Raw genomic sequence first — 12,547 nt, forward strand, 5'->3', positions numbered from 1 at the left:
GGATGTTGCCCCATATACTGTGGCGGTGTAAGGTGCAGTGGGTGGATGTTGCCCCATATACTGTGGCGGTGTAAGGTGCAGTGGGTGGATGTTGGCCCATATACTGTGGCGGTGTAAGGTGCAGTGGGTGGATGTTGGCCCATATACTGTGGCGGTGTAAGGTGCAGTGGGTGGATGTTGGCCCATATACTGTGGCGGTGTAAGGTGCAGTGGGTGGATGTTGGCCCATATACTGTGGCGGTGTATGGTGCAGTGGGTGGATGTTGGCCCATATACTGTGGCGGTGTATGGTGCAGTGGGTGGATGTTGCCCCATATACTGTGGCGGTGTATGGTGCAGTGGGTGGATGTTGGCCCATATACTGTGGCGGTGTAAGGTGCAGTGGGTGGATGTTGCCCCATATACTGTGGCGGTGTATGGTGCAGTGGGTGGATGTTGGCCCATATACTGTGGCGGTGTATGGTGCAGTGGGTGGATGTTGCCCCATATACTGTGGCGGTGTAAGGTGCAGTGGGTGGATGTTGGCCCATATACTGTGGCGGTGTAAGGTGCAGTGGGTGGATGTTGCCCCATATACTGTGGCGGTGTATGGTGCAGTGGGTGGATGTTGCCCCATATACTGTGGCGGTGTAAGGTGCAGTGGGTGGATGTTGGCCCATATACTGTGGCGGTGTAAGGTGCAGTGGGTGGATGTTGCCCCATATACTGTGGCGGTGTAAGGTGCAGTGGGTGGATGTTGCCCCATATACTGTGGCGGTGTATGGTGCAGTGGGTGGATGTTGGCCCATATACTGTGGCGGTGTATGGTGCAGTGGGTGGATGTTGCCCCATATACTGTGGCGGTGTATGGTGCAGTGGGTGGATGTTGGCCCATATACTGTGGCGGTGTAAGGTGCAGTGGGTGGATGTTGCCCCATATACTGTGGCGGTGTAAGGTGCAGTGGGTGGATGTTGCCCCATATACTGTGGCGGTGTAAGGTGCAGTGGGTGGATGTTGGCCCATATACTGTGGCGGTGTAAGGTGCAGTGGGTGGATGTTGCCCCATATACTGTGGCGGTGTAAGGTGCAGTGGGTGGATGTTGCCCCATATACTGTGGCGGTGTAAGGTGCAGTGGGTGGATGTTGCCCCATATACTGTGGCGGTGTATGGTGCAGTGGGTGGATGTTGCCCCATATACTGTGGCGGTGTAAGGTGCAGTGGGTGGATGTTGCCCCATATACTGTGGCGGTGTAAGGTGCAGTGGGTGGATGTTGGCCCATATACTGTGGCGGTGTAAGGTGCAGTGGGTGGATGTTGCCCCATATACTGTGGCGGTGTATGGTGCAGTGGGTGGATGTTGCCCCATATACTGTGGCGGTGTATGGTGCAGTGGGTGGATGTTGCCCCATATACTGTGGCGGTGTATGGTGCAGTGGGTGGATGTTGGCCCATATACTGTGGCGGTGTATGGTGCAGTGGGTGGATGTTGCCCCATATACTGTGGCGGTGTAAGGTGCAGTGGGTGGATGTTGCCCCATATACTGTGGCGGTATAAGGTGCAGTGGGTGGATGTTGCCCCATATACTGTGGCGGTGTAAGGTGCAGTGGGTGGATGTTGCCCCATATACTGTGGCGGTATAAGGTGCAGTGGGTGGATGTTGCCCCATATACTGTGGCGGTGTAAGGTGCAGTGGGTGGATGTTGGCCCATATACTGTGGCGGTGTATGGTGCAGTGGGTGGATGTTGCCCCATATACTGTGGCGGTGTAAGGTGCAGTGGGTGGATGTTGGCCCCGGGTGTACATTGACCTCCGGAATACAGAACCTCCAATGACTCCTCCCCTCCCCCACACATGGCCGGACTTTAATCTGCTTTTAGTTTGAGAAAGTTTTTGCTTATTTTTTGTAGAAGAGATCAGAATTTGTCCAATCACAGCACAGCGTCTGAGAGATCTGATCATCCGATGTCATCTGTATAGATCACCATAGAATGCCGGAGGAGCCCCGACTATTCATAGATAAGAATGGGGCGTACCGAGATAATGGGACACCCAATGTGGACAATTGTTACCCTCCCCCTCCCTCATCACTCCATATAATACTAATCACCATATTCCTATAAAATGATAAGAAAAGAACACAGACACCATTACACTAGATCAGGGATGGTGGGAACCCCTCATAATGGGCACATCAGATGTACAGACCCGGGAAGAGTCCCCCTTTATAGAGCATCCCTGTGACTTACTTCCTGTAGGTAGGTGGTGGTCGGGATAGCAGTAATACTCGGACGATGGTCTGGAGTCTCCCCCCTACACACCAGAACGTTGGTCGGTAGTCGCTCTTCACCACGGGGCAGTAAGACTCCAGGAACTGGCGGAAATGTCCTGCCGCCACCAATCGCGGTCTCTGCAACCAATCACAGACAGGAGAGATGTGGTAATGTGCGTTCTCTGTATATATAAATGTACAGTGTATAGGCCATCCTCTGTGTTATGGATGGGGGGGTGGGGATGTACCCCTGTCAGGTTATTATTACTTTCCATATTCCATTGTAATACTGGATCGGTGTCCCCATCGGAGGATATCTCATCACTTCATGATCTGGTGACAACACTTTCAATTTCTCATCACTTCTCTTTCTGGTTTTGAATTTCTCACTACTTCCTGTTCTGGTGACATTTAGTATTTCTCACTACTTCCTGTTCTGGTGACATTTAGTATTTCTCACTACTTCCTGTTCTGGTGACCCACATTTTGTATTTCTCACCACTTCCTGTTCTAGTGACGACATTTTGAATTTCTCACTACTTCCTGTGCTGGTGATGTCATTTTGAATTTCTCACTACTTCCTGTTCCGGTGACGACATTTTGAATTTCTCACTACTTCCTGTTCTGGTGACAACATTTTGTATTTCTCACTACTTCCTGTGCTGGTGACAACATTTTGAATTTCTCACTACTTCCTGTTCTGGTGATGACATCTTGAACTTCTCACAACTTCCTGTTCTGGTGACAAAATTTTGTATTTCATACTACTTCCTGTTCTGGTGACAACATTTTGAATTTCTCACTACTTCCTGTGCTGGTGACATTTTGAATTTCTCACTACTTCCTGTTCCGGTGATGACATTTTGTATTTCTCACTACTTCCTGTTCTGGTGACAACATTTTGTATTTCTCACTACTTCCTGTTCTGGTGACAACATTTTGAATTTCTCACTACTTCTTGTTTCGGTGACGACATTTTGAATTTCTCACTACTTCCTGTTCTGGTGACAACATTTTGAATTTCTCACTACTTCCTGTGCTGGTGATGACATCTTGAACTTCTCACAACTTCCTGTTCTGGTGACAAAATTTTTCTATTTCTCACTACTTCCTGTTCTGTTGACAACATTTTGAATTTCTCACTACTTCCTGTTCTGGTGACAACATTTAGAATTTTTTACTACTTCCTGTTCTAATGACATTTTGTATTTGTCACTACTTCCTGTTCTGGTGACAACATTTTGAATTTCTCACTACTTCCTGTTCTGGTGACAACATTTAGAATTTTTTACTACTTCCTTTTCTAGTGACATGTTGAATTTCTCACAACTTCCTGTTCTGGTGACGACATTTTGAATTTCTTATTACTTCCTGTGCTGGTTACATTTTGTATTTCTCACTACTTCCTTTTCTAGTGACATTTTGGGAATTTCTCACTACTTCCTGTTCTGGTGACAACATTTTGAATTTCTCACTACTTCCTGTGCTGGTGACATTTTGAATTTCTCACTACTTCCTGTTCTGGTGACAACATTTTGAATTTTTCACTACTTCCTGTTCTGGTGACGACATTTTGAATTTCTCACTACTTCCTGTTCTAGTGACATTTTGAATTTCTCACAACTTCCTGTTCTGGTGACGACATTTTGAATTTCTCACTACTTCCTGTTCTGTTGACAACATTTAGAATTTTTTACTACTTCCTTTTCTAGTGACATTTTGTATTTCTCACTACTTCCTGTTCTGGTGACAACATTTTGTATTTCTCACTACTTCCTGTTCTGGTGACAACATTTTGAATTTCTCACTACTTCCTGTGCTGGTGATGACATCTTGAACTTCTCACAACTTCCTGTTCTGGTGACAAAATTTTTCTATTTCTCACTACTTCCTGTTCTGTTGACAACATTTTGATTTTCTCACTACTTCCTGTTCTGGTGACAACATTTAGAATTTTTTACTACTTCCTGTTCTAATGACATTTTGTATTTGTCACTACTTCCTGTTCTGGTGACAACATTTTGAATTTCTCACTACTTCCTGTTCTGGTGACAACATTTAGAATTTTTTACTACTTCCTTTTCTAGTGACATGTTGAATTTCTCACAACTTCCTGTTCTGGTGACGACATTTTGAATTTCTTATTACTTCCTGTGCTGGTTACATTTTGTATTTCTCACTACTTCCTTTTCTAGTGACATTTTGGGAATTTCTCACTACTTCCTGTTCTGGTGACAACATTTTGAATTTCTCACTACTTCCTGTTCTGGTGATAACATTTAGAATTTCTCATCGCTTCCTGTCTCGGTGACACCAGGACAGACAGAGGGTGAATCTCCCCAGCGAGGACATGGAGAGGAATAAACTGCTAACAGAGAATCTAATCCCTCCCCAATCCATCCACATCCAAACCTCGATCCTGGCCAGATCCGACCTCACAGTGTATGTGTCTCAGATCTGTCCTGGATCTGACATCCCCCCCATCAATGACTGTCGGAGTCCTGAGGACGGACATGACAGACGGTGACACTGACCTTACAGATGTAGTGCAGGTAGTAGCAGCCCCAGGTGACACCGACCCCCAGGAGCAGTGCGGACAGGGAGGGGCTGGGAAGAGACCATCGGAGCCGCCATTCCACCGACATGTTACCGACTACACCACACACACCGATCTGTCACCGATCACACCGATCTCTCACCAATCTATCATCAATGACACACCAATCTGTCACCGATCACACCGATCTCTCACCAATCTATCATCAATGACACACCAATCTGTCACCGATCACACCGATCTCTCACCAATCTATCATCAATGACACACCGATCTGTCACCGATCACACCGATCTCTCACCAATCTATCATCAATGACACACCGATCTGTCACCGATCACACCGATCTCTCACCAATCTATCATCAATGACACACCAATCTGTCACCGATCACACCGATCTCTCACCAATCTATCATCAATGACACACCGATCTGTCACCGATCACACCGATCTCTCACCAATCTATCATCAATGACACACCGATCTGTCACCGATCACACCGATCTCTCACCAATCTATCATCAATGACACACCGATCTGTCACCGATCACACCGATCTCTCACCAATCTATCATCAATGACACACCGATCTGTCACCGATCACACCGATCTCTCACCAATCTATCATCAATGACACACCGATCTGTCACCGATCACACCGATCTCTCACCAATCTATCATCAACGACACACCGATCTGTCACCGATCACACCGATCTCTCACCAATCTATCATCAACGACACACCGATCTGTCACCGATCACACAGATCTGTCACCAATCTATCATCAATGACACACCGATCTGTCACCGATCACACCGATCTCTCACCAATCTATCATCACCGATCACACCGATCTGTCACCGATCACACCGATCTCTCACCAATCTATTACCAGTCACACACAGATCAATCACCTATCTATCATCAATCACACACTGATTTGGCACTGATCACACCCTGATCTGTCACCAACCTATTATCAATCACACTCTGATCTGTCATCAATCACATACCAATCACACCAATCTGTCACCAATCGATCATCAATCACACACTGACCTGTCACTGATCTATCACCAATCTATTGTCAATCACACACTGATCTATCACCATTCACACCGATCTGTCACCAATTGATCACCAACCATACACCGATCTATCACTTACCTATCACCAATCTATTATCACTCACTGATCTGTCACTGACCACACACACACACACAGATCTGACGGTGATCCCATCCAGTCAGTGTGACACAGTGCAACTCTTCCCAGCAAGTTTGGTACAGCAGTGCAGCACTTCCAGAGTCCCTCCCACAGGAAGTAACAACCCCCCCCCCCCCCCCCCAGCCAGGGTTCTGGGCAGCCATCTTGGTTGAGGGCAGTGTAGTTAACCCCTGACCGCCCAGAGAGGATCTCTGATGTGATGACAAATTCTCACTTTATTGATCTTTAAATAGGTGAACTGAGAACATGGAACATTCCTGGGAATTCTGCGTCCGTACGATGAATGACGGTGGCTGCGGCAGATTCATGTACATGAGATGTGCCTGAATTACAAAAACAAAACAAAAACAACAACAACCTTATAATATAGACCCTCCGCTCCACCCTAATGACTGTCCTCATGAACCATACGGTGGGATTCTTCAATCGATCCGTAACAGGCTCAGCGCCTGAATGCATAGCTCCCGACTGTCCCTGATTTGGAGCAATGTCCCTCTGTCCCTCATTCCTCCTCATTTGTCCCTCATTGTGGTCTGATCCATATAGATGTAAATAAAATGCACTATTTCTCTTTCAAAAAGTGTTTCCCAGAGCTAAACTTTTCAACCTGTTTCTAAATTGCTGCATTTGTAAATTTCAAAAGCCAATATAAAGGAATAGTGGTGGTAAAAAAAAAAAAAACACTTGTGGGTTTACCTAATAATTGTTTTTGTATAATTCTCCTTTAAGGGGGCGTGGCAGGGGGTGTGTCCTATGCCTGCACGCTTTTGCTAACAGGTGTCCCTCATTCCCATCTCAAAAGGTTGGGAGGTGTGTGAATGTAAAATTGTCTCACATAGGAATCCTTTGTTTTTATGGCTTTAACCACTACTGTACTATACTTATGGTGACTTCTATTATGGAGATAGATTGCACATTACTTATTTGTAACTTTACCTTATTAATAAACTTCAACTGTTTAAAACAAAAGAAGTACTTGGATTTATCGCATACGATGGATATATCTCTAGAAAATTGGCGCCACCCCTCGCCCCTATATAGAATTGCCACCATTACATTATAACCATCATTTATATTATATATATATATATATATATATATATATATATATATATATATTGGTCATTACTGCCTGGGAAAGTGTGTGTGTGTGTGTGTGTGGGGGGGTGTACTCTACTGGCCACTAACTTTTTGGAAGTGGGGGTGGCTTATTCTGTTGGCCACTAATGTCTGAAAAAGGGGGGGGTATATTTTATTGGCCACAAATGCTTGAATAGGAGGGGTATGCTACTTGCGACTAATGCCTGGAAAGCAGGGGGTGGAGTAGCCTATTGGCCACTAATGGCAGGAAATTTGAGGGTATTCTACTGGCCAGTAATACCTGGAAAATGGGGGGGGGGGGGGGGGGTATTTGAATGGCCACTAATGCCTGGAAAGGGGGGAGGTATTCTGCTGGCTTTTAATGCTTGGGAAGGAGGGGTGTTCTGCTGGCCACTAATGCTGAGAAATGAAAGGGGACCGGTGTTTTGCCGAGAAAGTTCCCTCGGCGGATAAGTTCCCCCCCTGTACTGCGCAGCCGCCGGAGATAGCCGAACGACAAAATCTACAATCAGCTGTACACGGCGCCTGCGCCCTGGGTCCAGGTTCCTTCCCCACCATCCAAGTGGACCGAAGCGTGGCGAGCGAAGCGAGCCCGCGAGGGGCCCTCTTACAGGCTGATTTTCCCCTATTTATCTTGGGCTATTTCCGCCTGATCCAACTGCGCAGCGCCTGCGCAGTAGAGGGGGGTCCTCATCCGCCGAGCGGAACTTTCTCGGCAGAACACCGGCCACTAATGGCTGGTGAAATACTTTAATTGCTACTATTTCCTCTGAGAAGGTCTTATGGCTGTAAATGTCTGGTATGGGGAGGGAGGTTGGCTTCTGGCCACCATGGCCAGGGAATGAGGAGGGTTTTTCTATTGGCCACTAATGCGTAGGAGGAGAGGGGATAGTCTTCTGGCCACAAATCCCTGATGGGAAAGGGGGGGGGGGGGGTTAGCGGCTTTACTAGTCACTAATGTCTGGGAAGGGACATGGGTTATTCTACTAGCCAATAATACTTGGAAAGGGGGAGGGGAACATTCTTCTCACTATTATAAACTGATAATATGGATGGGAAACTCTACCTGCCATTATTGCCCCCAATGGGGCCCATAGAAAGGACTGGCTCTAATGGATTAGGAAGGGGGGGGGGGGTTCCTCTAGCTGTCAATGCCTGGCAAGGGGATTAATTCTACTGGCAACAAACGCCTGGGAAAGGGTGAACGGGGACTCTACAGGCTACTAATGTCTGGGTGGGGGGGGGGGGGTATTCCTCTACTAAAGCCTGTGAAGAGAAGGATGTTCTATTGGACCCTAATGTCTGGGAGGAGGAGAGGGTAGAGTCTACTGGCCACTAGTATCTGGCAGTGGTTTTTTTTTTTGGTTTTTTTTAAACAAAGTTTTTTATTGAGCTTATTGACATGTTACATCTCATTCTTCAAGCATTAGGTTGGCATACATTGCATCAAAATTATCTCTACTCACAAAGAACATCAACATTCACTATTTAATAGTTCTTCCTGGATGTGGTAGAGATCCCTTTAATTCATCCAACCTGAGTGTGTGCTCTTTTTTTTTTTTTTTTTTTTTTTTTAACAAAGAAAAATACCTAAAGAAAAGAGTGTCGGAATCATCGACACTACCCATAGAAACATAGTGTCAACCATAAAAAACAGATGAATTCCCTCCCCCTGTTCCCTCCCAGTCCCTCCCTCAGCACTAATCTACCCAAAATATTGTATGTATCCTCTCCTCTATCACATTTCTGTTCATATTTCATCATTGCCTACATTCGTTCGTCTCTATTGCCCCCTTCCTCTTCGTCTGTTAAAGTATTTTTGGAGTCAATCCACCTATACCACACTTTCCGAAATTTTTTGGGGGCTCCCCTCGCCTCATATGTCATTTTATATAAAGGTATATCAGTATTTATTATTCTTATCCACATTCCCAAAGTGAGCTGTTCATCATGAATCCATCTTCAAGCGATCAATTTTCGCATTCCGAAGTACAGAAGTCTGAGAAACAATTTTGTATTCACATTAATCTCTTCTTGATCAAAGACACCCAGCAGACACCTCATGGGAGAGCATATATTTGGAAGGTCAAAGTGGTCGGGTATGAACTCGGTCACCTGGGACCATAATGGCCTTATCTTAGGACAGTCCCATACCATCTGAAAGAAAGTTCCCTCATTTCCCTTACATTTATGACACTCTGGGTTGTCCCTTCTGTGCATTTTGAATAGCCTAGTTGGAGTGTAGTACACCTGATGTAAATATCGAAGTTGTATCATTCTACCTGTGGAGGAAATAACCGACAAAAGGTATGTATCTAGCACCTCCTATAAACGTAGTCCATCTAGTTCTGGTTCTAATAGTCAGGTCAGGGCCCCCCAGTCCTAGTTCCTTGTAGTATCTGGATATACGCTTAGTTGGTTTCCGGGTCAATCAGGACCTTTTCCAAGGCTGTGTTTTGTACCTTCACCTCTCCCTTCCCGAACTGGGCTGTCGCTGCATGTTGTAGCTGGGCATATCTGAAGTGCCAGGTCCTAGGTATGTCAAACTGCTCCCGTAGGTGTGCAAAAGAGGCCAGCTTACCGTCTTGGTATACAGTGGCGTCACTAGGGTTGGTGTCACCCGGTGCCGAAAAAATTGGTGTCACCCCCTCCTCCACCAACTACCTCAGTACAGACCCCCCTCCACTAACTACAGACCCTACTCCATCAATATAGCCCCCCTCCCTCAGTACAGACCCCCTTCCATCACGACAGACCCCCCCACTAAGTACAGACTCCCCTCCCTCAGTACAGACCCCCCTCCATCAGTACAGACCCCCGCTCAGTGCAGACCCCCTTCCTCAGTATGGACCCCCCACTAAGTACTGACCCCCTCCCTCAGTACAGACTCCCCTCCCTTATTGCAGACCCCCCATCAGTACAGACACCCTCCCTCAGTGCAGAGTCTGCAGACCCCCCTCCATCAGTATCAACCTCCCACCTCGGTGCAGACCCCCCCATCAGTACATACACCCCCCCTCAGTGCTGACCCCCATCAGTATGGAATCCGCCTCTCAGTGCAGACCCCCCCATTAGTATAGAATCCCCCCTCAGTGCAGGCCCCCATCAGTATAAAATCCCCCCTCGGTGCCAACCCCCATTAGTATAGAGTCCCCCCTCAGTGCAGAGCCCCCATTAGTATAGAATCCCCCCTCAGTGCACACCCCCCATTAGTATAGAATCCCCCCTCAGTGCAAACCTCCCATTAGTATAGAATCCCCCCTCAGTGCCCACCCCCATTGGTATAGAATCCCCCCTCAGTGCAGACCTCCCAATCGTATAGAATCCCCCCTCAGTGCTACCTACGGGTGTCACCCCTCAGGCGGGTGTCACCCGGGTGCGGACCGCACCCCCCGCACCCACCTAACAACGCCACTGTTGGTATATATGGTGAAGATATTTTACCCCATATTTGGCCCATCTATTCCCATCCTCTATTTTGCAGAACTCTTTCAGGGACTTATTGCACCACAGAGGGCAGTTAGGTGACATCCATAAGGGGTCATCCATTATTCTCTGCGCACATAGGTGAAACACCCTACCTGGGAGTGCCATGACAGACCCCACCTTTCTCCCCGGTATTCCTTTACTAAACAGCATATTCAATAATGTTTCCCGAGACGTGGCCACTGCCGCCTCCAATAGAGTAGTGGCATTAGGGACCTGGGGGAAGCACCGCCAATGCAAAAATGTCAATTGGGACGCAAAAAAATAGGATCTCATATCCGGCATAGCCAGACCCCCTCGTGTTATTGGTAACTTCAGAATTGCTAGAGATATCCTGGGGCCTTGGATCCCCACAAGAATTCCACAACAGTTTCACCGAAACATACATAGGCGAGTTCGAGAGAACGTACAGCAGCTTTGGAAGGAAAATCATTTTAAATAGGTTTATGCGACCCATCACTGTCAACGGCATGTTCCTCCAACGCCGTACCCTCTCACGAAGAGCCTCCATTACCGGTCTCAAATTGAGGTCCAGATACCCAGAAATGGGAAGCTGAACCACCACTCCCAGGAATTTAAAAGACTGGGACAGCTGAATGGGACAATCCGCCGGAACCGCCACTGTGCCATCAATAGAAAATAGGGACGATTTGGTCCAATTGATAAGGAACCCAGAGTAGTCTCCGAACTCCTGTATTAACCGGAAAGCCATGGATAACGATGCACCTGGATCTTGTAGATACAGGAGCATGTCGTCCGCATAAAGGGAAACTCGTTCCTCAATCCCCCCCACCCGAAGTCCATTCATGTGAGGATTATCCCTCAGTTTTGCCGCCAGGGGCTCTATGGCCAAGGCAAAGAGAAGAGGGGATAGCGGACACCCCTATCTGGTCCCCCGGAGGACAGGGAAGGGTTCGGATATAACTCCATTCACCCTCACCCTAATTAGAGGGTCAGTGTATAGCAGCTTCACCCAGGATATGAACGTAAGCCCGAATCCCATTATCTCCAGGAGACCAAACAGGTAACCCCACTCCACTGAATCGAAGGCCTTCAGTATCTGGCAGCGGTTACTAATGTTCGGGAAGGGAGGGGTGTTCTCCTGGTTGCTAAAATCTGGGAAGATGGAATGAGGGGATATTCTACTGACCAGCAATGTTTGGGAAAGAAGAGGAATATTTTCCTGGCCACGAATGGCTGGGAATGGGAGGATATTCTATGGGCCGCTAATGTCTGGGAATGGGAGGATATTCTATTGGCAACCAATGTCTGAGAATGGGAGGTTATTCTACTGGCCACCAATGTCTGGGAATGGGAGGATATTCTATGGGCCACTAATGTCTGGGAATGGGAGGATATTTTATGGGCCACTAATGTCTGGGAATGGGAAGATATTCTACTGGCCACTAATGTCTGTGAATGGGAGGGTATTCTATGGGCCACTGTTATCTGGGAATGGGAGGATATTCTATGGGCCACTAATGTCTGGAGGGGGGGTGGGTATTGTATGGGCCATTACTGTTTGGGAGGAGGAGAGGGGACTACTCTACTGGCCACCAATACCCACCCATCCCGGAAATGGCCCTTTACATCTGAAATCATCATTTTACATCAGGAGTCACTCCCTTCACCTTAGAGTTCTCCCTTCACATCTAATGGCCATTTACATCAGCAGTCCCCTCTTTATCAGGAGCCCCCCTTTACATCAGGAGTCCCCCCTCCCCCCTACCCCTTTACACCAGGAGCCCCCTTTCACATCAGGAGTCCCCTTAAACATCAGGAGTCCCCTTCACAATAGGAGTTGCTTTCTACATCATGAGCCCCCTTTACTCTGCAGTATGTACGTAATGCACCCCTGAACTCTGCACTATGTACCTAGTGCACCCCTGAACTCTGTACATAGCACACCCCCAAACTCTG

At 47.3% G+C, this 12,547-nt stretch overlaps 1 protein-coding gene across 2 annotated transcripts in view; it reads right to left on the reverse strand.

Moving 5' to 3' along the window:
• ABHD1 (abhydrolase domain containing 1) overlaps nt 1-6,142 on the reverse strand; it is a 29,788-nt gene extending 23,646 nt beyond the window's left edge. For both annotated transcript variants that reach the window (XM_073624738.1, XM_073624739.1), the window contains exons 1-2: nt 4,787-6,142; nt 2,230-2,390 (exon numbers count right to left, since the gene is read on the reverse strand). In XM_073624738.1, coding sequence (XP_073480839.1) covers nt 2,230-2,390; nt 4,787-4,897 — 272 coding nt within the window. In that variant the 5' untranslated portion in view covers nt 4,898-6,142. The remainder of the gene's footprint in view (nt 1-2,229; nt 2,391-4,786) is intronic.
• Between the last annotated feature and the right edge of the window lie 6,405 nt (nt 6,143-12,547).

Source organism: Aquarana catesbeiana, linkage group LG04 (genome assembly GCF_042186555.1).
Source record: "Aquarana catesbeiana isolate 2022-GZ linkage group LG04, ASM4218655v1, whole genome shotgun sequence".
Classification (NCBI taxonomy): domain Eukaryota; kingdom Metazoa; phylum Chordata; class Amphibia; order Anura; family Ranidae; genus Aquarana; species Aquarana catesbeiana.